This window comes from Seriola dumerili, unplaced genomic scaffold (assembly GCF_002260705.1).
Source record: "Seriola dumerili isolate Sdu_G_001 unplaced genomic scaffold, Sdu_1.0 BDQW01000066.1, whole genome shotgun sequence".
Classification (NCBI taxonomy): domain Eukaryota; kingdom Metazoa; phylum Chordata; class Actinopteri; order Carangiformes; family Carangidae; genus Seriola; species Seriola dumerili.
In genome coordinates, this window is record NW_019174321.1 from 2,873,504 (window position 1) to 2,899,032 (window position 25,529).

The window sequence follows — 25,529 nt, forward strand, 5'->3', positions numbered from 1 at the left end:
ACATGAATTCAGTCACAAACAAAACTATTATTCTGCGAACATTAAAAGAAGCTGCATGTTTATGACTGCTCAGATTCCAGCTGAGCTGAGACTTAGAGGCTGATCTTAAACTGTGGCCTTGATGACACTGAGACTTGCTGTATCACTCTGCTCTTCATTTCTATGCATGGGAAAAAAGGGGGAAAAAAAAGGGGGGGGGGGGGGGGGGGGGCGGGGGGGGGGGTTGGTAAAAGACAAACACGAGTTTGAGTCCTTTAATTAATTTATCTGTTCCCGACTCTAAAGCTGAAACATTGAGTCCGGTCACAGAACGTGAAGCTGCTGTGACCTCTCAGGTCTGTCACTACGCCATATACGCTCTACTATAATAACAATATATCAAATGTGACGGTATGAAAGGTGTCCTACAGAGGATTATCACCTGAATCTGCAGCTCCCCTCGGCTTCATGGATCGTTAAAGTGAGTTTCAGCTCGGTGTTTAGCTGCCTGGCTCACAACTTTTACTGCTCTGGTCGCCAAGTGGCCCAAAACAAACAAACACAAAAACAAACGGTTACTGCAGGTTTAAGGTAAGTACAACACATATGGTTGTTACGTGTCCAAACTTCTTGCAACAGCGTGTCTAAAAGGGGTTGGCTCAAACAATCAACAAGAAAAACATATTTTCTCACTTAACATCCAGATTTAGAAATATCTGACTCAAAATCTGTTGTGTCATGTGTCCAGCTCTGTCAGTCAAATCTGATCACAGCCACACCGTCCTGATCAAGCAGATACGTTTTTCACTACTTAAACTTAAAGATAAAATGAATATGAATATAGACACCAAAAATAGAAGAACACAGATTCGTGCATATTTGATTTTCAGTCAAACAAAGAAATAAAGTGAAATACATTAAACATTGTAATATGTATTTCCCTTATGCATTTAGTGTGGCATAATTAAATGGAAAAATGTTAATTATTATTTAGCTTTTAGCTTTGAATAACTTAATGAATTGATTTTAATTGAGATGAATTTTATTAAAATGTGTATGTATTTCACTTTAATTTTTTTTATGTCTATGTCAAGTATTTGCAAAAATACTACTTAGTCGCAGTTTTCCTGAACCATTTTTAATCAAATGTTCACTCAGTTGTTACAGTTGTCATTTCACCACAGCAGGCTTGCTGCAGTTATTTCAATACTGATAATGAGGAAGATGATTTTACAGCTGCAAAACTCTTTCTATCTGAAGATGACAGTCGGACCAAACTTGGAGACATCTGATGCATCTAGTATAATGCGCGCGGGCCGCTGTGAACGACCCGCGCACTGGAGAGTGGTGCTGTTGTTTTTTTCATACCAATGTAGTTGTGATCCAGCGCCGTGTGTGGGTCTGCAGATTGTTTTCATAAACACAAACACACCTCTGGACTTGTCTCCCACCTCTCATGGGTAAAGTGCTGCAGAGAAACATTCTGATACAATTTAATGACCATTCAGGACGTGAAGACCATCGCATTGGACCGGATTGCACTGAACAATAAAAACAAATGACTTCAGCACGGAGCGGCAGAGTTAAAACAAAAACGCTCCGGGTGCTAAAAACTTGGTGTGCGGTGATCGGTCGTCGGGCTGCAGGAACAGCCGCTCTGTCACAGGCTAACACTTCAGCACACACGTGTGTCACGTGGTCGCGCGTGAGCGTGACTGAGAGACGAAGCCACACCCACTTTTATGTGAGTAAAGGAATACATTTTAATATTTTGGGAAATTGTTGAGATTGACATTGCTCTCTTATTTGTCTGTTAATATAAAGCTATAGCCAGAAGCCGGTTATCTTAGCTTAGCTTAGCTTAGCTTAGCTTAGCACAAAGACAGGGAACAGGGGGAAACAGCCAGTCTGGATCTTTCCAATGGTAATAAAGTCTGCCCTCCAGCAACCTCCAAATCACTAAGCAACACATTATATCTTGTTTGATTACTCTCTGCAAAAATTAGTTGTATTTTTTAAATATTAGAGTTGGTAGTTGGACTGAGTTATCTTCACACTGAGCTCTGCCTCCAGTCTTTACACTTAGCTGAAACAACCGGCTGCTGACTTCAGCTTCATATTCAAAGGACAGACATGATTGATATTCATGTTCTCATCTTACACCACATCAGAAAGAGAAGGAGCCTGTGTCCCAAAATATTGGACTGTCCCTGTAATTGATCAAATCAAAACCTGTCTCATGATAGATACATCATACGAAAGATATTTACTTCAAACTGCAGTTTCACTGGGAGTTTGAACACACCACACGTTTGAGACTGAAAGTTTCACAACAAAGTCCATTTAGTAGCTGTTCAGGAGCTTTTGATTGTATCACAGCAAATAAAAATGGAAATTACAACATGTGTAACTCCATGACAACTGGGCAAAACTCCATCTGCTGAAGAAGACTGCGTGATACGATCAAAAGCTCCAGAAGAGCTACTTCATGGACCCTGTGGAGAAGATCTCCTCTCAGGCGATTGGACAGAGTTGTATCGTCCATTTTTTTTCTTTTACAAAACCAAGAATTTGGTTAAGTTCTGTTTTATATATTTTTATTATTTATCTTATTTTCTTCCCTTCCTCTCGTTACTACCTAAATATATTTTATATATATATTGATCTCATGTCCTTAAAGTAATTTTCTTATTGCTTTCGTCTTACTGTTTTTTGTTTTTTTTTTGTCCTGTGAAGCACTTTGTTCCCTTTGTATTTTAATAAGTGCTTTATCATTAATTATTATTATTATTATTATGAAAGAAAAGTGAGTTTTTGCTGCTTTTCTCTGTTTTATACCATTATATTGTTTGCTCTGGAAATCTGTAATAGACATTTTCATTATTTTAAAGATGAAATAATGAAAATAATCATTATATGTATATTTAGGGACATGGCTCCCTTCTGCTTCAACTCTCATAATAACATCCTGTGTGCTCAAGTGTTAATCTGCTCACCAGACAGAGCTTCATACATACAGATGATCTGGTGACAAATGATCTTCATGTATGATATTGTCACCATGCAATATTTTTACAAAAAGAAAAAAAAGACATTCAAATTTCCATAGGCACAAAAATCCATATGGCACAATAAAATAAAAGAATCTCAGCTGTGACATCAAACATTAAAATACAACAGAATTAAAACAGAAGAAAAACACTTAAAATATCAGGAATCACCACAATAAAGGTCTGAAATTAACCCTCAAATGAAGATAAACGAAGCTCTGTGGAGGGTAAAAACGTTACAGACACCAGGTGTCAAAATAACTATTTTCTATGTCTGCAGGTTTGACTGAAGGGCAGACGCCACTTCTCTGACTGCAGGTCATTTCTATGAAAGGTGTGAAACTTGCTTCAGAGAGATCAATTTATTTGCTGATATTGTTTATTTTATTTTATATACAGTTACATTATTGTCACATGATAATGGACTATTTTATCAAATTTTTATTTCATCATATATTTGTGGTTTCTTTTTTTGTTTCTTATCTTGATGTTGATATTTCTGTTTTTAAAAATACTTAACATTATTCTTACCAATAATTATGATAAATACAAGGTTATTCAAGGTCAAACTACAGTCCACATTAGATTTCCACAAAGAACTGAAACGTGTGCGTCCTGGTCATCGTTAGAGTATAAAATCCTCACACACTGTGGAGTGTGTGAAAAGTCCTTGCATGCAACTTTAAATAACTACAGAATAATGTTGACAAAGACTGTGATGATTCTCTCTCTGCAGCAGGTTGATTTTCATAGAAATGAACTGAAACCAACAGCTGCCTTGGTTGGAAAATGATCAGCACTGATTTCAAGTGTAAGTGATTTGACATATTGTTAATAATGTCATTTCAGATTAATTTCAGACCCTGAGTACAATCAAGAGCTGAACGCTCTCGACACACAAGCTTTCACACCAGAAGTGCAAGCCTGACATCGCCTTATTTCCAATGAAGAAAGCGGCTGTGCTCTGCCACTGCCGCGTTTAGCAGCCAAACCTCAACTAAACTACGCTTGAACATCACACGTCTTGGTGGATGGGTGGTGGATTTGTCAAATTTGTGCATCTCTAAATTCCTGCAGTTACTCTGCAGTCCTTCCAGGCCACACTTCCATCCAAATGTTGAGATCATTTCAACAAAACTTTTAGAAAATCTGCAGGAGAAAACGAGAATTGATGTGCCTTTCCATCCATCACCATTATGTGAATATTAAGAGTTGAACGCACTGAGCTATTGTAAACAGTCGGTGGCGCTAATTCTCCAGCACAGTGCCATTAAACCGCTGCAGAAGAAGAGGGCGCCAGGCAAACCTCAAGCGAGATGCATCTAGTGCAGTTGGTAGCGTCGTGATTAACTGGTTTTGTAGGATCATGTTGCAGCTCTTCATGTTGCGCTCTACCTCGTGCAGTCTGTTGGCTCCTGCACATTTGGTCTGAAAAAGCTATTTCGTTTTTTAGAGGAGGCCGGGCTGAAGAATTCAGATGTTTCTTTGTGTTTGTAACTGGAATGAACACCACAGGTCGAGAAGAGAAAGAGACCAATGTCTTGAACTACTGTCGTCTCACTGTCCCAATCTAACTGATGAATTAAATGCGCACAAAAAGCAGCAAAGTCAAATTAATGTCTCCCACTAGTTGAGACCAAACTAAATCAGCAGCAGGTGTGATCTCACCTTGACTGTGGTTTGTGTAGTTTCAAACACACTGCAACAAACACCCTTCATTTTAACTAACTTAGTCATTTCTGTCTGTAATTTGAGTCTCGATCTCTTAAAAACAAATGAATATTAATCTGCACTTTTTCTAAGATTTTTGTCTTGTCTCCAAAGTAAATGAATATGAGCATTTTCTAAGATCAATTTTAATTTTTCTTGCTTCTAATGCAGCGATCTTTTTTTTTTGTTTCAAGATGCAGACACTCATTTCAAGTTGATGTCTTTTAAAATATGACGCAATGCACTGGAAGATTTTTTTTCACTTGTTTTAAGAAATCATGTTTTTGGGGCTTAATTACAGACAGAAACCACTTTAATGTAATGCTGCTCTGTTTATTTTCTGGAGGTGTTCCCCATCTGATGTCCTGCAGTGACAGAGCAGCAGAGTCTGGACGCTACATGTCAAAGGTCCGAGATTATTTCAAAGAGGGGAAGCAGGAGTTTGGGCCAGTTTCTCCACTGCTGCGGGATCTGGATCGGGCACCGTACAGCGCCGTGACAGTGTCAAAGCACTGACATTAGAGTTTCGGATCCATGAAATTGAAGTTTGTCATCCAGCGGTATTAAGCATCTCCAGAATTTCAAATTCCAAACGTTCAACCGCCACTTTCATGAGCCCAAAGAACAGAAATGGAGCCGCTGGCGACCTCCGGAGCAGCAGGTCGACCAGAAACGCAGGTCCCCCCCCCCCCCGTAACCACAGCAACTGAAGAGAAATTTTAAAGCAGGAAGAAGCAAAAACAGGGATAAAAAGTAAAACGGTACTTGGATTTTTTTTTTTTTTTTGTTAGTGATTTGTTTTCACATCTGAAGGCGCGACAACATGAACCGGTCCAGACCACAGTGCAGAACCAGTGGGTCATCATGTCGCTGTGATGACAGCTTCCAGGTCGAGGACGGGTTGCGACGGTGGGCGGGGTCAGATGACAGGCTTGCTGCGGTCGGTGGTCTTGGCCTTCTTCAGTTTGCCCTTACTGAAGTTCTGGATGGAGCTCAGCAGGGCGGTGCGACCTTCCCCTGCTCCATCAGAGGAGGAGTGAGGAGGAGGAGGAGGACACGATGAGGAGTCCAGCATAGGAGGGGGTGGAGGAGGAGGCGGAGGAGGGGGAGGAGTAGTCTGGGCTCCTGGATTAAGGAGAGAAGAATGAAAGGAAGAAATGAGAAAACAACAGCAGCAGTGTCTGGTGACCTTCAGTTTCCCCAGCGGTTGGTTGCACAAAGATACGTGAGACTGATTCACGCGGGTCGTAGTTTTACTCTCAGATTAGTCTGATGACTTCGGTCACATTGTGCTCTCATTTCAAATCAAACACTTGCAGAGGCGGGAAAAAGTGTCTTTACGCCTCTTAGCTTTGCACCAGAGTTCAAGCTCTTGACGCTCTGACCATGAAATAAAGTAACTCAACCAGTAGAGACATTTCCCATCACAGGAGAGGCAGTTATGTGACAATAGTTCAGCTGAGTTTTAACAGAGACTGTTTCATTGGTTAAAACTAGTTTTATACCTCCTTCTATAAAGGGTTTTAACTAACAGCTTAATTGATTAATGGTTAATAGATAATTTACTAATCCTTTATAGATCAGTTATAAGCCATTAATAAGAACCAGTTATGGGTTGCCAGGTTGTCAAAAAATCTTAATCCAGCGGCATAAAGGGTTAATGAGTGCAGCAGGTCCAGATCCACTGATCCATTGGAGAGATCTTCCTGACAGTTACGTGTGATGCTGGAGGAGGATAATTAGAGGGGATTTTTTTGACAGCCTGGCAACCCAAATGTTAGCCTGTATTTGTTTAAGTTATTTGTCTTATGGACACTTATTTAAAATGTACATCAGAGACATAAATATAATTCGGAAGTGTGAGTGAGCCTGAATTTAGAAATAATGTGTTTCATGTCTAGTGACATTTTGCTTGAAAACCTCTGTTGTAATTAATGGCTTCAAACTGCTTTATAAAGCATTAGTAAATCATTTATTAACTATTGCTAAAGCTATTAGTTACAACCTATGAACCCTTTATATAAAGGGCAACTTCTTATTGTGTGTTCTGTGGATTTCGCAGAGTAACAGGGAAACAGTTTATCTTTGTGAAACCAGCACCTGCAGATCAGTGTCCAGGCCGAACTCAATCCACCATCAGTTCAACACGACCTTTGGTTCAGGGACTTAACGGGTTTTAATAGACACAGTTCTGTCAACACCTGAAAAGCACTCAGGTTTGAGTCCCAGCCTCTTTTAAGAATATGGAGTTAAAGTCTTGTGATGTACGGTACTGTGCAAAAGTTTTTGGGCACTTTAGATGTTTCACATAACACCAACATGGAGGCGTCTGGTTGGTTCTGGATTCATTCTGCAGCAGGACAATGAGTCGAAACACACAGCCAGAGTCATAAAGAACAATCTCCAGAGACAAGAGGAACAAGGAGTCCTGCAACAGATGGTCTAGTCCTCACAGAGCCCTGATCTGAACATCATGGAGTCTGGGATCACATGAGAAGACAGAAGACACTGAGACAGACTAAATCCTCAGAGGAATTGCGGCAGCTTCTCCGAGATCAAGCTGATCCAAAATCCAAACATCAAAACATCCAACGAGTTCAACTAAGATCAACCTTCAACTCAATTTTGAAAGAATCCTCAGTTTACTTTTAGTCCCTAAGACGTTTGCACAGTACTGTCACTAGTTAGAAATGTTTCCTCTGTTTTTCAGTGTTTATAACAGCTTTAAATACTACAGTACCCATGATCCTCAGTAGCAGCTGCTGTGGAGAGGCAATGAAATCTAAAGTGATCAAACTGATCCAAAATCCAAATATGATCAAGATCAACCTCTAACTTCACCTCAACATCAGCTGCACAGCAACAGAATCTGAAGCTCTCTGATTGGATGATCCTTACAGCAAAGCCCTCTGGGACTTGTAGTTGATTCTATCTCTCTCTCTCTGTTGTCCTGTGCTATCTGAGCCACTGTGGTTGTGTTTCACAGTGCGGTCCATTTGTGCTTGCATTGTCAGAATCACTTCGATGAACAGAGTGAACTGATGGTGAGTTGAACATAAACCTGGTACATCTCTTTCAGTTGTGCCATTTTGCATCCCAGCTGAATGACACCCGGGGATTACAGGCAGAAAAGCAAAAGGTCGGGGAGCTCAGACATGTAGCTTAAGCGGAGGCCAAAAGCTGCGACCTGAGTCCACGCACTCCACCTGCGGTCTGACTGCACCGTGAATCATCTGCCACGTAATGAAAGGACATCCGTCAGTCTGACAGATGGTAACCAAACCTGGAGAAACTCGTCACTACAGGAGACAATCAGCATGTCTGAAGATGATATTTTCAGTGTTTTTGATGAACACATTAGACATGTAACCAGAGGGAAAACGTAAGAAATTAGATTTTATATAATTTAATAACTGCAGGACCACTACTGTCTGCAGTGGTGACGGTTTTTCTCCAGGAACAAACCGGCTTTCATTACATTTAGCAGCCACAGTGACCTTTAGTGTGTTTTACGTAACTGTCAGATGATTCTCCAGAAACATCCACAGTTAGACTTTAAGTAAAACCAGATCTGTGATTCTCAGATCTCACATGCTGGCACGAAATTCACTGAATAATCTGAAACAATAAAATAAAAGTGACTAAATGTTGACAGTGATAAATAATCTGCAAAAAGTTTTAAATCTCTGCAAGTTAATCTGTTAACAGAAATGAATGAAACGGAAAAGTCTGGCAGGAAAACGACCTATGAGTCCAAAAAAAAAAGAAAAAGAAAAGAGATTGCATATAATAAGAGTTATAACCAGTTCAATACCCTAACCCTTCTGATCAAAAACAAACCTTCAAAGATCTGATACGTCTCCACTGTGACGCCCCACCCCAAACACAGAAACATCAGCAGACAGAGTGAACAAAACAAAACAAACAACAAAAAAAAAAAAACCAGACACAGACAGACAGACATGCTAACTGACTGACCAAGCAGACAGACCGAACTGACAGATCACAATCTCCAATGAGAACAGGAGGTCTGAATCGGGGAGGAGCTGGACTGTCTGTGAGGGGTTTGGAAATCATTGTAGATTGTGAGGGTTTTGTGAAGATGTGCGTACACCCCGTTCCAGGCCAGCAGCGACTCGCTGATACAGAGAAGACGCTTCTTCAGATACCCGCGCTCCACTTTCAGTCCATCTTAATTTACATCGTATCGCATCATGACGTAATGTTTACTCGAGTGGACCCCAGGAAGAGAAGTTGCTACCTTGTTAGTGGCTAATGGAAATCCAAGTAAATAAATGAATAAATAAATAGTGTCACAGAGTGTTGAAACTGTCTCTAAGTTGGGCGCATCAGTCTCCGGTTATTTTATTATACAGTTTTAGTGGATTACATTTGTTATTCTCAAATCCTGGAACTGTTTAAGAATAATATGGTTTTCAGTTTATAGAGGAATGTGACTGAGGTCACTTGTCACTACTATCACTACTGTTTATTGTATATTTTCTGTAATTAATCTAATTTTTCTCATCATTCTCATTAATCTCACAGGGCGTCAACATTTTGATTCAAGTTTCACATTTTTGGTGATTTTTGTGAGCTAGACGGATAAATCGGACATATTTACGTTATTGCAGATGTAAAGTATCGCTGTGTATGTTGGCTAATAAGTGACAAGAAATTGCACGATAGAAGTGCCATTACATTGTCTGTCCACCAGAGAGCACTGTCAGGTTTGTTTATGTTAAAAATTATTAACAGCCAATATATCATTATCACATCATTTTAACCATTTCCAAATCTCTAGAAACTATCTGCTTCAGTCCAGTCCAGTATCGGTCAGGCTGCATCGTGAATGTTTTGTGCCTGTAGAACTGAATATTACTGTCGACCTACGCACGTTTTTAACACTTTCCTGTGTCTGAAAATGTCCTAACTCAAAATGAACCACTTCTCCACACATAAAGAACCACGGGCTGTAAACGGTTCCAGGTTCCAGCCTTCGGTATATCAGTTTAGAGAAAGCGTCTCTTCAGCCTGTGCAGCTGTCTGCTCGTGCTCCAGATCATTTTTACATCTATTTTCTTTTTTACGTCTGTTTTCTCTCTTTACCCGAGCTCATAATCCTCAGGCAGGTCTTTGTGATCAGGAGCTTGCTGGGAAGCCAGGGTGTACGACAGCTTTAAAAACCACCAGAGACCTTCATCACCATCATCATCATCATCATCATCATCATCATTGTAAACGACATTATAAATCTTTTACTTTACCCAACGACACGGTCAGAATGGAGCATGCTCTATGGTGGAGACAGCACAGGAAGAAGAGAGAGAGGCAGATGACAGTTATCGGTTCATTGGACCAATCAGCAATTACACAGTATCAACAGGACCGAGAGGAGAGGAGAGGAGGGAAGAGAAGGAGAGAGGAGAGGAAACGAGGAGAGGAGAGGAGAGGAAAGGAAACAAGTAGAGGAGAGGAGAGGAGAGCAAGGAGAGGAGAGGAGAGGAGAGGAAACAAGGAGAAGAGAGGAGATTAGAGGAGAGACAATAATACCAGGGTAGGAAACTGATTTTACATCTGGTAGTATTCTGCATTTTCCTTATTGTCAATAAATCCAAAAAAAAAAACAACAACTATTAAAACTCACTTTTACTTTTTCTCAGTAAGAAAAATATAGAATATTTCCAGATTTAAACTTTAAAATATAAAATCAAGCATCCGTGTTTCCCACCCTGCGTCCAGCTATCTACAGTCACAACAAAGTCAATAAGACACACAGCTACAGCAGAAACAGATACCTGTCTGAAAACCAGGTAATCACAGGATGAGAGAAAAGGTGAAGAGACACACAGAGTAAGTCAATGATTAGTTTTCATAATCACACATGCACATTTCAGATGAAAATTACCAGGACAAAAATTTAGAGTTCATGATAAAGATGCTGTTATTGTGCTGAGACAGACTACGGCTCAAGTAGGTTTCTTACCACAGAGGGGGCTACACAGTCTGTCTGATACTTTCCCAGACAGACAGACAGACAGACAGACAGACAGACAGACAGACAGACAGACAGACAGACAGACAGACAGACAGACAGACAGACAGACAGACAGAGGCATACCTGTGGTGGATGGGGGCGTGGGGGAGGAGGGGCATGTGGGAGGGGAACTGGCTCCAGAACCTGTAGATGCAATGAAAAGCAGATCAATCAATCACCAGAGACAGCAGGGCGCTTCCCACTGACAAAGCTTTACTGTGACAGATGGAGAGACGGACAGACAGCAGATATCCACAGGTTAGGTTTGAACACAACTCGCCGCTTAATTAGTTTTAGCTGCTGTACTCAAATCAAGTGCAAAGTTAAACTAACTAAGTTAAGTAGCAGCAGCGACCTACCAGAGTTATTGTTGTTTCTGACAGAGACGTCTTCCTCATTTTCATACGCTGACTGTCGGGACTTCTGCACAGACACAAACACAACATTGCTTTAGACTTCAGATGCTGTAATGTGATTTCATTATAGTCAACATGCATCATTTCCAGTACGGTATCCATTGGCAACATGTACTACCTGTTGGTGACTTGTTGAGTTGACGTCTGTCGCACAGTCCTCAAACTGACAAGTGTTTGATTTCAGTCTTTCTAAACAGCTGAGATATATTTGTCTGGGTTCCTGTCTTTATTCTAAGATAAACAGGTAACTACACTCTAACAAAGACAGTGACATCACATCCCATGAGTCTTAGTGACGGAGGTACTGTTGCAGTTTATTTTGAGCCGTAGTTGAATGCTTTCAGAATAATTTGTTTTGTGATGTTTGCCAAGATGTTTGTTCATGTTGATGTTCGGATGTCGTGAGGTTTCTTTGTATTGTTGTGTGTGAGACTCTGCTGCCTACCTTCCTCGCCAGAATCTTCCTCCTCTTCTTCTCTTCCTCTGAGCCGTGGTGAGACTGAGCTCTGGTCAGCCTCCTGTGCTGGTGGAGCTTCAACCAAACAGTCATACGCAACATTACCCTCCTTACAAACAGCAAACTTCATATTTACAGGCTGGAAGCTACAAGCTGCTTTATGCACTGAAACGCGTTAGCATCACTGCTAAAGAGGAGAACCACGATGCAATGCCGCCCTAGAAAAGTCAGCATATAATGAAATAAGTGAATCTATGCACTGCTTTTGTTTTCAAGACATTTGTGTCGGTACATCAACACATTCAGCTGCAGGAACAGTATAAAATACTGACCTCCACCTCAACACAGCTGCATAGGAAATAATAAATGTGCATCTTTTCCTAAAGGACCTTGTTAATTCCATTTAATTTCGACACATTTCGGCTGATAATGTAATTAAGTGGGGAAGATTCCCAAAACATATTTTACAATAACAAAATCACAGCAAAACCATACACTCATTTAAATTGGTAATCTGACCTCGGCCTGGAGTTTGCGTTGGTCTGCTTCTAAAAACAGCATCGTGATTCAGGTAAGAGGCGGATGTGGAAAAGCGTAATGGGGCGAACATACAGAACTTTGTTTCTCATTCTGCTCCATGAGGAACAAGGTGAGACACATCTGCTTTTGGTCGAGACTTGATCTGCCTCTGTCAGTTCATGTTGAGCTCAATCTGACTCAGTCAAAATCAGTCATTCAGGTAACACTGTCTGTTTCTATTCTCGTTTTTATCACTGCAGGGTGATAAATCTCAGCAGCACAGAAAAAGGAGATGCTGCTTTGCTGCAGTGAGTGTAAAGACAGTGACAGAGGTCACTACAACTCTGTAGACCGCTGCTGTTCGCCTGCTAGCCACCCTGCCCCCGATACTTCATGTTGCACCTGCTTAATTCCTCAGGTCTGAGAGTAAATCTCAGCAGGTGAGACCTGGTCTACCTGCACCTTAAGGCTTGATAAACCAAGACATCGCCAATCAAGACTTCATGTCCCCCAATGCAGTATCTCACTGATGAAACAGCTGTTTTTCAAATCTGCCTAGACATTAGAAGATATGAAAGTAGCTGCTGAGGGTGCTGCATCCCGTGACCATTACAGGAAGAGCAGCTTAAAATATTCCACCCTGATGTCAGCACTGAGTGTTTGTTGTTGCAACATGGAAAGGTTGTGGGAAAACTATGTTGCAAGGTTTTCCACATCAGTTTTGTCATGAGAGCGTCACAGTTAATGCACTCTCGAAGAAGGGACCTGACCCAAACGTCTCCAGTGGAGCCGCTCAGAGGTATGAAGGTAAAAAACGAATTCAAAGATGGTAAATGAGATTAGTGACGCACCACTCTCTGCTCCTCCTGCAGCCTCTTTTCCAGACTCTCCTTTGCCGTCTTCAGCGCCTCCTTTAACCTGCTGGGAACCTGGAGAAACGGAGGAAGGTTCAGACGTTTGCATTTTTTTCCATCTCAGTTTCAGAATATTTACCCCGACAACGACGAAAAACAGCGAACCCTGTGTAAGCATGGACGAACTCAGACGTAACGTCAGACGGAGCCTCTCACCTTGATCTGGAGTTTTTCAGAGTGCTGGAGCTGGACGTCGCTGAACAACCTGTGAAACACAAACTGTGACTCAACAGCTACAAAAAACAAAATGATGATGTTGTTCTGGTTCCTGCAGATTTCCAGACATTCCTCTGCATTAAAGAGAATCTTTTTCCTGACCACTGTCTCTTCTTGTGCTTTTGTTGACTTTCAGCTTTAAAGAGTCACTTACCACTAGATTCACTTATGCACAGTCACTTCAACATATTGTCAAGGTCCCAGTCTACAGGGTTCACTGCAACGTGAGCATATAACTACACTTGTGCAAATACACAGAGTATAACTTGAAGCTTCAGTGTGGATGGAAGACACAGACAACTTAACCAACAATGTGTCACTGTGTGATTTGGACACAGACTGGATGTGTTCTGCTTCAGTGTCGTCTGACAACTGATGTGTCATTTAAGAATAAAGAGACTCACGGTGTCTGGATGAGCTCCGACACTGTCGGCATCCCGCTCTTACAGGCTTCTGTGGACAGAATGGACTGCAGCACTGACACTGCACACACACACACACACACTACAATTACACAACACACACACACAAACCACACACCACACACACACCATCACACACACACCACAAACCACACACGACCACACACACATACACACACACACACACACACACACACACACACACACACACCACACACACACACACACACACACAGTAAATAAAAATCAACAGAGCACGCTGCTGTACAGACACTTTGAGATGTCAGAACATCTGGAAGTCAAAGGGGACACATGACAGAGTGTGTGTGCATATATATGAGGTGTGTGTGTGTGTGTGTGTGTGTGTTTGTGTGTACGTACCCACAGCTGTGTAGGGGACAGTGGGGTACTGATCAATGGGAACGCTGTCTGGCGGTCGGCCGTATGTCATCTCGTACAATAAGTGTCCAAAGCAGAAGACGTCGATGCTCTCTGTTGTCTGCACACACACACACACACACACACACACACACACACACACACACACACACACGCACACACACACACACACACACATTTATGAATCACTCTGCACATATTAAATCCGAAGGAATTAAAGATGTTTTTCACAGCAACATGAGATAATTCATCCAAAGATATTTCTTTCTCCTGAGATACTCTAATTACTTCAGCCTCTCTCAGACGGGTGTTGCATATTGAATGGCTTGTGACTTCACTGTAAATCTTAATGTGGTAAACATTGTTGTGACATGTTGATGTATTTATGTAATGAGAGTCCCTGGTTTTAGAAAGAAAGAAAGAAGAGTAGAGGCACTTACAGATTGTAAGCATGTATGTGCTAATTCAACTCATTTATGTCATTTAGTTATTTAAGATAACCGATGAAAATTTTTTTAAATCAAAATATGTAAAAAAATAAATCCATGACATAAAACACACCATTGTATCTTTTTAATGTGTTAATTTGATGGAAGTTATTTAATGTTAAGTTTAAACCCACATCACCTGATCTAACCTCGGCTTAACTAATCCAATCTGATCTAACTAGGTTAAATTAACCCCGGTCAGTGTTTACGTACGTTGATCTTCCTGAGCTGGGTGAAGCTGGGTCGTAGCACTGACGGAACTCCCAGCATGCCGTTCTCCACATCCATCAGTCGACACACGCCGTCATCCACAATGACGTTGGATGCGTGCAGGTGACCGTAAAATATGCAGCCATCGTGGAGGAGCTTCAGGCCCTGCACACATACACACAGACTGGTTTAATAAACACTTTGTGGTGTGTGTGTGTGTGTGTGTGTGTGTGTATACCTCCAGGATCTGGCGGCCGTACAGTTTGATCTGCGGCAGTTCGAGGCCCTGGCTCTTCTTCGGGTTGCAGTACTTCTTCAGGTAACTCTCTCTGGTCTTCACCTGAGGAGAGGGAGGAGAGAGAGAGTCAGCAGTTCTTACCGGAACTACTTTCTGCTGAAGAAATAGTCCCAATGAAAACAACTTCCAGTGTCTTCTGTGGTTTATCCAGAATTACAGAGACACTGTTTTTGTAAAGATGTAACATTTCAGAGTGACACTGCTACAGGGAAGAGAGAAAACTGGATTTATGGATCAGATTAGAGGTTGACTCTGTTGTGTGTCATTACTGGATGTCCCTTCGTACAGACTGTAAACCCTGACTTTACTCCTGCTTTGCACAATCATTCCTGTGGTTCTCTATTTTAGTTGCAGCTCTGCCCAATTTCCAACGTTGTAAAGCATGTGTGTGGGGGTGGGAGTCAAATTCTGTCCAGGCATCCGACACACACTCCACACGTGCACACTCACACTCACCCAAACAAACAGACACACACACACACACACACACACACACACACAGATGTGTACCTTACAGATGTGGTCTCTCAGAGAGCCTCTCTCACTGAACGGCCGGATGAGCAGAGCTGAAGACTCACTGGTGCTGGAGAACAACAGCGGACAGAGATATGGAGTCTGTGGAGGAAGAGGAGGAGGAGAAGTTTACTTATTGTTAACTCAAATTAAATGTCAGTCTATTCGTCTACTATTAATATTCATATTGAAATCAACAGAATTCATTAACTTAAGTTGAGGAGATGTGATTTAAATGTATCTGATCCACAGCAAAAAACATGAACGCTATCTATCTAATACATTTTCAAACGACAAAACAAAAGCCAGACACACACACACACACACACACACACACACACACACACACACACACACACACACACACACACACACACAGTGTACGTACAGAGAGGCTGGTTAGCAGCTTCATGGCCGACTGCAGGTCTTTGTCAGACAGGAACTTATCAGGACCCAGATCCACCTACAACACACACACACACACATTTTATTTATTGTCCTGAAATGTTTTCTCTAAAATCTTTGAAGAAGAATGAATTAGTTTGATAATGTGAAAATGTCATTCATGAAAAACCTCAGCTAAACATGTGGAGTCACGTGTTTTCAGAAAAATCCTTCAACAAATCAGGTTTAATCCAGAAATCCATTTCTAGGCCGTAAAGAAGGTCTGTTTTCAATTCCACAAACATCCTCAACAAAACAAACAAACAAACAAACAAACAAACAAACACTCCGCCCCCTCAGAGTCAGCTCACCAGAGTGAAACTGTAGTTAAAATGTTTACAGACTTTATCTGACTGGATGATATTTTCACATCAGTTATTTACATTTGATTGAATTGAACTTAAATCTTTTCTGTGGGAAAATCCCTCAGTGTGGGAATGTTCCTGTAAACAGCTGATTGTTGTCAGAGAAGAAAAACAGGAAACATTTACTTGTTTTCTCTCTCCCTTACAAGTGTCTCTCTTTTAAGAGAAATACATCTGAGCATTTTGAATTTAATTAAATTCATTCGAAATCTTTTTAACTTCGTTTGTAAAGATTCCTACAGATTCTTGAGCTTCTGACATTTTTCCATGTGCTGTTCATTGAACTCAGTCATCGCCACTTAAAACCAAATCCTTCCTGCTGTAACCGCGAGGAGAAATACTTCATTTTAATGCATGTGAAGAAACATTCGCTAATTTCCATCATGATCCATCAGGCTGTGAGGGACTGAAACATGAGGAAATGATCGGGTATCAGACGGGCAGAAGCTGGAAATATTATAATCCTTTAGACATGATTTGGCATATTTTCGTTCAAATACATTAAAGATGATCAATATATGGAAATCTAATTAAACACGTGAACGTATATGTTGAAGATTTAACTTGAAAGCTGTTTTCTGTGGTGGAAACTTGTCTGACATCAATAAACAGAACTGTGTCACATGTTGCTGTTGTAGTGACTCACCCAGCTCAGCAGATACCTCTCCTTGGGCTGCTCTTTGTTTTTAATTAAAAAATATTTCTTCCTGATCCTCCAGCCTGAAACAACAAAGAGCACATCCACTTCTGATAATAAGAATTGAACATGAGAGTGTGTAATGTTTATTAAAACATACTGCATTCTACTGCGTCAGAGGTTTACGTGCCTCTGTGAGGTCGTTTCAGGTTTCATTTGCTCAAATAAAAAGGGAGAACGTTTCTCTTTCTTTTCTTTTGGAGATTAAACAAACTGAAGCAGATAATTCTGTTGGCTCAACGATAATAAAAGACCACAGGAAGTTTGACAGAGCAGCCTCAGGCTTCACAACAACACACTGTCTCCAGGCACGTCTTAAACAGAGAGATGAAAACAATGGTGTCAGTCAGTGTGTTTACATGCACTCATTGTAAATCAGTGGTCAGATTCAGCTGGCACGTCGACACTTTCCCAGGTCAGGTCGAGGACAGAGTGACTGAAACAGTTATCAGTCATTTGAATTTGATTCACTGATTCACTGACGACAAACAGTGTGTGAAAAAAGACAATCGCTCATATACATGATGAATATAATGAATATATGAACACAGCAAAGCCAAAGTAAGCATGAGCATGTTCACATTAATGATAGCATTTAGCATTAGCACTGCCTGCATGTACTGTGTTAAAATGTCAAGCGACTGTCACTCAGGTTCAGGTTCACCACCACCAGACTTACCGATGTCTCTGAGCGGCTCCAGGACCTCCCACTTCAGGTCCGACCTGAAGAACATGGAGACCTGCTGCAGGGCGATCTCTGACACACAGACAGAGAGAGAGAGAGAGAGAGAGAGAGAGAGCACACTTTAATTAACTTTAAAATCAAGAAAAAAGAACAGAGATCAACCAACTTTGAAGCTGATGTTTCTCTAAACCTGTTTTAATAAAGGGAAATCTTTGTCCACTGATGGAGGGATGTCACAGGATCCTGGATTACTGGAAAACTTGAAACTTCATTTCATGAACCATTTAATTTTTTGACTACAGAGGCTTGATGTTTGCTTTTTGCTTTTATGTTTGATGTTATTATATTTACATACTAATTCAAATAAACTGCATTTAAGTTAATTTGTCAGTAACCAAAAACCAAGTTCACTGTATCAGGTGAAAACTAACAGAAAATAGTCTCAGTGAAAACGAGGGAACAAACCTGTGTAGTTGGCGCAGTAGTTGTTGGGGTCCAGGAACTTCTTGACAGTCAGGGAGCTGGAAAGCAGGGGATGCTGGGTAATAGAGTCCAAATAGGTCTGCAGTCCTCTCTGCCTCTCCGCTATGAACTCCCTGTCCATGTTTCCGATCAGCTTCTTAGGAGGAAGAGGGAGGCTGATACCGCACACCTGGAGAGAGAGAGAGGGAGAGACGGTTCACATTTTTACGTTCAGTTTGTTTTCTTATCACAACGATTGTGTTACTGCGTTTTCCTCTGTCCATTGTCATCCTTTTTTGTATGTTTCAACTACGTATTTATGAAGCTGAAAGTCAAATTGAATAAAATGAAGACGGACAGACTCTCAGCAGGTTTCCAACGGTTCTGCTGCACGCCGACTGAAGGGTCAGGGGCTGATGGGAGGTCGGGGTCAGTGTGAGACCCGCACAGGAACTGAGCAGACAAAACCTCAGCAGAAAAACTGCTAACTTCCTGTTATCCAGGAATGATGTGAACTGACTATAAGACAAGTCACAACCATAACAATGTGACATACAACCCAAACTCAGCTCAGCTCCAGTCTGCTTCTCATGAGTCCCAGATGTTCACACGCTGAGCGCGAGCAGTTTCGGTTGCGATGTGACGATATTACACATGTACGGAGCAGAACTTATGGAGCTTCTCTTCACCATTAATCATCATGTGACTCTCAGATTTACTTTGTGACCCATTAGAGGAATACTGAGTCCATATTTTAGTCCATTATTCTACAAACTCCTCAGTTTTTAGACAGATTTCCTTTCTTTCAGTTGTGGAAATTTTAAGTGGTAACTGATGGTCAACTTGTAAACAGGAATTACGTAAACTGACTGGAATATAGCAGATTTATACGGAATGTGGGACCTGTAAAGAGCTTTGAAACAGTCTGAAATCATACTTTTACCCAAGGCAGGTTTAACCAGCTCCAACTGTTTTCTGCAGAGGATCAGTTTTAATCAAATTTTAGATTATTTTTTGTTGAAATTAAAACTTAACAAAACCACAGCATGCTTATAGACCACTGCACTCTACTAGCATTGCATCAGTGCACATGACTGATCAATGGTTAACACATACCTGGGGCTGAGGTCTCAGATTTTACTGCAGCATGACATTGACCATATTATTCTTAATGACAAGCTTAAAGTTCACTGAGGTTTTTAACCTCAGTGATTATTTTTCAATGGAAGTTTCTCTAACAGCAAAAATGCCTTTGGAGTTTCACAAGAAATTGGCTTGGGTCCACTTTTGTTTTCAATTTGTACTTTTTGGAAAGCGATGGGAGTCTGAATTTAAAAAATAAACAGAACTTCAAATATTCTAATTGAAGATGATTTTATTTTCTTGCCCTCACGTCAAAAACTGATACAGGTCCAGTGCAAGCCGGTTGTGGTGTTACTAAGGGTGGTACTATGTATAGTGTCATGGTATTTCACAAAAATGTGCACATTGGAGCTAAATAAGACACAGTGGCAGCTGCATGACGCTGTACTTTGGCCCAGTGATGCGTGAGCTAAATGCTACAGTCAGCATGCTTACATGCTCACAATGACAGTGCTACAATGATAATGTGAAGCAGATATAATATTTACCAAGTTCACCATTTTAATTTAGCATGCTAACATTTGCTAACTAGCACAAAACACAAAGTGAAGCAGAAGGGAATTGGAATATCTGGTCATAAACCAAAGTACTTGATGCTGCCAGCACGGCTAAAAATGAAATACAAGACGAGCTGGATCTCATCAGTAGTCGAGAGATACCGTGCTTTGAGATTGTGCAGTACAACCTTAAAATCCATTCCAAAACCAACAGCTAGTCAGTACAAAGATAATCATTGCCTTCACACAGAGCAAGCCGAGTCTTCTGGGAAATTGATGACACAATAGCAAAACCTTCAATGTGTTGTAACATATCATCATCTCCCAAACAGAAATTGGCTAAAATGAACTAATATGTGTAAATGTGGACTGCGAGACTTATACTCTTGTCATCAGGCTGATGTTTTTATATACTGAAACAAATTATCTACAACTCACTTCTTCTTTGCTGCTCGTTCATCCTCCAAAGCAGATGCTACATGTTTCTGTGGTTTCCTTTTGTTTTTCTCCTGTTTCTTACTTATTATCAGGTTGTGGTCGACGACTAGCGGGGGCAGGGCCTGCTGTGAATGATGGATGAATGATTGTGACTGGTGGTTTGCTGTGAATGCAGAGCCTGAATGTCACTCACTAGCAACAAACCCCATGAATCCAAGAACCCTTAAATTGAAGTAGGTGATGTTGTATCAGACAGATTTCTCTTTTAGATGGAAAATGACAACTGTGCAAGTTTTCCCTTTGCATCAAGCAGCAAAAAAGTTTGAGTTAATTTTCCTTACTTGACATTACACATCCTGCGATGAGACTAATTGTGCACGAATACTGTGCAGCCCTAGTGGCTGTGAAAAGTTTGTAGTCCCAAAATGTCCACAGAAACTTCACAAAGCACTGCTGAAGCACAACACACTTCTCTGCCGTCCATCTGTAAGATCAGCATGTTGTAAACACTCAGAGCTGTTGACGTTTGACTGAAACATGTGAAACTCACCATCAGGCTGCTGTTGAGAACATCAAAGTCACTGTAGCGGCGAATCACCTGCAACACACACACAAACCTGTCAGTTACTGATAGAGACTGATTCATCAGTTCATCTCCTCACAAATCCTTATTGGTCCAATGATCCGGGACAGACGTTTTCTTTATGTTAAATTCTCTTTTTATTGACTTTAAAGAGAGAATGAACATCAGCTGAACATTTATTTTTTTTAAGGGATTTATCCACAAGCCAGTACTATTCATAACAAATATAAATCTCTCTACTTCAGAGATGGTTCAGCTCAAAACTAAAAATAACTTTGGTTTGAAAGACAGTTTCCAGGATGCTTTGAATTTTAGTCGAATGAAACCACTGAGAGACAACTCCAAAATATATGACAGTGATTTGTGTCTTTGTTCCCTGGCTGATACACTTTCATTGGTCAATATTTCTGCCAGAAAAGCTGATCGATTGGTCTTCGAGGCAACGCATAATTACATTTTATTTTTAGGTGACTTCCAGCGGCCGTGGCAATTATGATGGGAGCAAAAGAGGAAGTCAGGTGACGTCGTATAAAGAGCCATAAAGTAAACATCAGGAGGAGGGCGGGGTGGATGGATGAGTCAACAAAACACAGGTCTATCACACAGGAGACCGCCGTTCTTTCTCATGTGAAATAAATAATCAACGTTCTTCCTTTCATGCATGACGTTAACACAACCTTAACCATAACCATGACAACCAAGGTCAGGTGTGCCTGCCACTGGTACAATCCTGTGGGTCATCCTATCTGGTATCTACCTATCAGGTTGGAGGACTGACACCTGATGTTGTGATTGGTTTATTTACCTGCCAGCTGTTGTCTGAAGACACGCCCCTCTGGACTCTGATGATGTACTCCTGAGAAACAGAGAGAACAAGGCCATTAAAGCATATTATCACTATCAATTGATCCTATTTATAATAAATAAAATGTTATAAGAAGAAACAGTAATGGTTGAAACAATGAGAAGTAAGAATACTGAAACCTGTATTATTATGACAATAAAGAGAAATTTATGAGAAAATGGTCATAATTATATCAAAATAAATTCACAGTTCTGTAAGAAATGACATATCATGAGAAAAGGTTGTAATTTCACATGTATCAATCCATAATATTACACGATACAATGTAATTTGATGTGAAAAAGTCACAATTTCATGAGAAAAGTGATAATATTGCAAGACTAAGTTTTTGAGTTTAAAAAATATGGCATGAAAATTAAGTTTTAGTTTTATGAGAAAAATAAGTAATATCAATATCAGGAACAAAATAGTAATATAATGAATACAAATTTGTATTTTTTACAAAAAATATAGTATTATGATAATAATATTATATAATAATTCATAATATTTTAATGAAAAAAGTTGTAATAATATGAAGTTGTTGTTTACTTGAATTGAGTGTTAAGTCTCATTTAGGAAGGATGTGATGAAATCTGAGCCAATCAACCCAACCTAATCACATTTTGTTATATTTTTGTAAATGAATCTCTAATAATGAATTTTTTGTCATAAAACAAAAAATTTCTCATATAATAATATAACTTTACTCACAATCCTGACTTTATCATTAACATTACAGCTTTTTTCGAATCATTACATGTCAGAGAGGTTTATATTAGGAATACAAAATAGTACAAATTTATAAGATTTCTGAATTGTCTCAGCATCACTCAGGAATCCCTCACTAAATTGTCAGCAATGTTCACTGCATCCCACAAAACAAACCTATTGGAGGGATAGAAATGACCCACTTTGCCACTCTTAGATTGTTAACATTAATAGAGTAAAAACAAGCGTGCCACCCTCAAACAAAAAGGCCACATTTGAACCTGAATCAAAGGGGTTTTCATTTTGTTTTTCACTTTCTCTTTCGTTTCCAAATAACTGGCTTTGATAATACAGTTCAACTGAGGATCTGTCTGATCATGTCAGTACTTTCATTGATCTCTGTAATGAAGCTGCTTAGGGAAAATGTTCTCAAAACCAACAGGAGAGAAATGATGTAAACATGGAATTTTCCTTTATTCTAATCCTCTCAGACCTCTTACAGTCGTCCAGTTCCTGCAGACAGACTGAGTTCTGCTCTAATCCTGCATTCATTCAAGTGAGCTGAGCAGCTTCACAAACAGCCAAGACTCATGACTGTAAACAGCTGAAGTCCTGACACCAGCGACAGTTAAAAACAGAAATGTTACACAATAAGGATGCAGCAAAGCGCTGGACTGGCATCAGCACCAGCACTGACCTTATTCAGTAGATCAGGTATCAGCCAGATGTGACTATCCACAGTTTTCTAAATCGGTATCATATAATTCAGTGTTTCTGCTACATTTACGCCAAGCTGCTGACTCAGTCTTTTGTGCCACAGTAATCCTTGGCCTCCTGTTACTTAACATACAATGCAGTGAGCTATACAGATTATTAGGGTCTAAGACAATATGAGCACTGATATCAGCAGATATCTTGAGATGAGATGCGGAAGTTGGAAAAAAAAAAAAAAACCCACAAATCAGTGTGTCCCTATTCCATTTTTTTCAAATCTAGACATCTCACAACATACCGTTGAACCAGACCTGGATTTTTAGTAAATTATGTTATTACAAATGTCAAAAATCAGTCTGACATTGAATTGTTTTTGTTTTCTCCTGTGCCTAGAATAAGTTCCATGTAAGTTAGAATTGTACTGTTGCCTGTATCAGCAGTGCATCATGTTCAGTTCATTTCATTATAAAAGTAAGACGCCATTAAACTTGTAATTGGTAACTAGAGGGAAATGATTAGTCATTGAAGCTCAAGATGAATCCAACATTGTGCTGCCCAAACACAATTATACAGTATATGTAGAGGCCTGTCCTCACAGCAGCACTTTAATTCTGGAGCTGTGTATATTGTGACGGATTTAGCATCAAGCAAATCTGCAGTAATTATTTTCTGAATTAAAGAGAAGAGTGGACTATTAGAATAAGGACTGATCCATGTGATGTCTGTTAAACCATATAATAGATTGACAGAAATATATGAACATATTATTAATTGTTCCCATCCGTATGGGAACAACAACAGTAAAGCTAACAGGCTAGCTCAGCTGATTCCAGTCGGACTGTAAACAACAAACCCACAACACCTGCACCCATTATCGGACACAGTTGTCCTACTTTATTTTACTTATAACATGACAAGGCCATTGCCAAGCACGCTGTTTACACACCGTTTTTTTTTAATTATACACACGAGTTCAAAGTACACATTGTAGTTCAAGGTAACACTGACCATAGACTCGGCCCCAACACTAAAGCAGGGAGAAACTCCACGCCAAACTCTATATCAGAAAATCCGACTATTTATTGTTTCCGTGGATTTCAGCAGACGCTCTCTGTAAAATACATGACTGATATAACTTTACATACGGATCAATTTCTTCTCTGTTTCGGCATAGATCATTTACAGAGAGAAGCACTTGTTTCAATAAAATCTCAATATCTCTAACTGGCTCATGGTCTTCTCAATGATTGCAGGAAGTCGAAGAGGAGGGCAAATAATAACCACATAGCCCATTACAGGTGTTTAGTTGAGGTGATGTATGCCGAATGTTAGAGCACACCGTTACTAATTCAAAACCATATATCTTTTGTTGAATAGTGTATTTATTTGTCTTTATTAAAAAAAGAATCAATAGGACGACAAATTAATGGGATCGGCAGTTCGTACAATAGATCAGAGACGGTTCTCGGGGGTTTACGTGTATAGTTTTGGCTCCTGGGCCTTCAGTCAGTCATGCCAACGCTCCAGTCCAAATCCCTTTATATCAGCAGTTTGCTGACTGCGGACGAGCTTCCAGGAAATTGCTTAATCAGTGACAGCACTACAGAACCCGCGTCAGATGCCTCCCCTGTCCGATAATGGAGATACGGCACAACTCCAATGCGCCGCATCACGTTAAAATGACTGTCAACCGACTCACAGGGACGATGGTTTTGTTTTTACAGCTACATTGTCTTCGGTTGTCAGAGGTGGTTTGTGGGTTCTTTTATAATTCAGATAAAGAGACGAAATGAAGCCTATACACCAGTGTCCGATAATGGAACTGGTGACGCAGCTATAGACTTAAACGCCCCCTTCAGAAAAATTTGGCTGTATTTTAAACACACCAGCAGCGAGGCATCTCTCCGCCCGCAGGGAAGCACCGGTGAAAGTTTCACATCTACACTTACACATTGTTATCCTTTACCTGGCGTTTATTTCCAGTAAACACTCACCGTGTGTGACTGCAGGTTCTGGCTGGCTTCGATCACCGCCGTCAGGGGCACGGTGTCGTCCAGCAGCAGCCTGCCGGGGGCCGGCTTCTCCAGGAAAGACATCCCGGAGGATTAACGATGAAAGTCTGATCGGTGCGTCCGTCCGTCACTGACTGAAGCCGCCTGGAAATCACTGAGGCGGAGCCCCGCTGAGCGGAGGAGGAACAACAACAACCCGGGAGAACTAGCTGTTAGCTTAGCTTCACCGTAACCAGGAAGCGCTCCTCCGATTAGACGTCATCAGACCGCTCTGTCGTCATAACTGGAGGTCGGAAAAGGACGCAA

General features: G+C 40.6%; 1 protein-coding gene across 1 annotated transcript; it reads right to left on the reverse strand.

Annotated features, from left to right (window-relative positions):
- Nucleotides 1-1,095: 1,095 nt before the first annotated feature.
- Nucleotides 1,096-25,417, reverse strand: pxk (PX domain containing serine/threonine kinase like). Its single transcript, XM_022742162.1, has 18 exons — nucleotides 25,206-25,417; nucleotides 21,748-21,798; nucleotides 20,910-20,957; nucleotides 18,285-18,471; nucleotides 17,814-17,891; nucleotides 17,084-17,157; nucleotides 16,017-16,091; nucleotides 15,626-15,730; nucleotides 15,056-15,157; nucleotides 14,821-14,982; nucleotides 14,102-14,219; nucleotides 13,703-13,781; nucleotides 13,239-13,287; nucleotides 13,020-13,097; nucleotides 11,638-11,724; nucleotides 11,136-11,199; nucleotides 10,861-10,920; nucleotides 1,096-5,864 (listed from the first exon to the last, which is right to left on the reverse strand). Exons 1-18 carry the CDS (start codon nucleotides 25,305-25,307, stop codon nucleotides 5,659-5,661), a joined length of 1,725 nt encoding a protein of 574 aa, XP_022597883.1. The 5' UTR covers nucleotides 25,308-25,417; the 3' UTR covers nucleotides 1,096-5,658.
- Nucleotides 25,418-25,529: the final 112 nt, after the last annotated feature.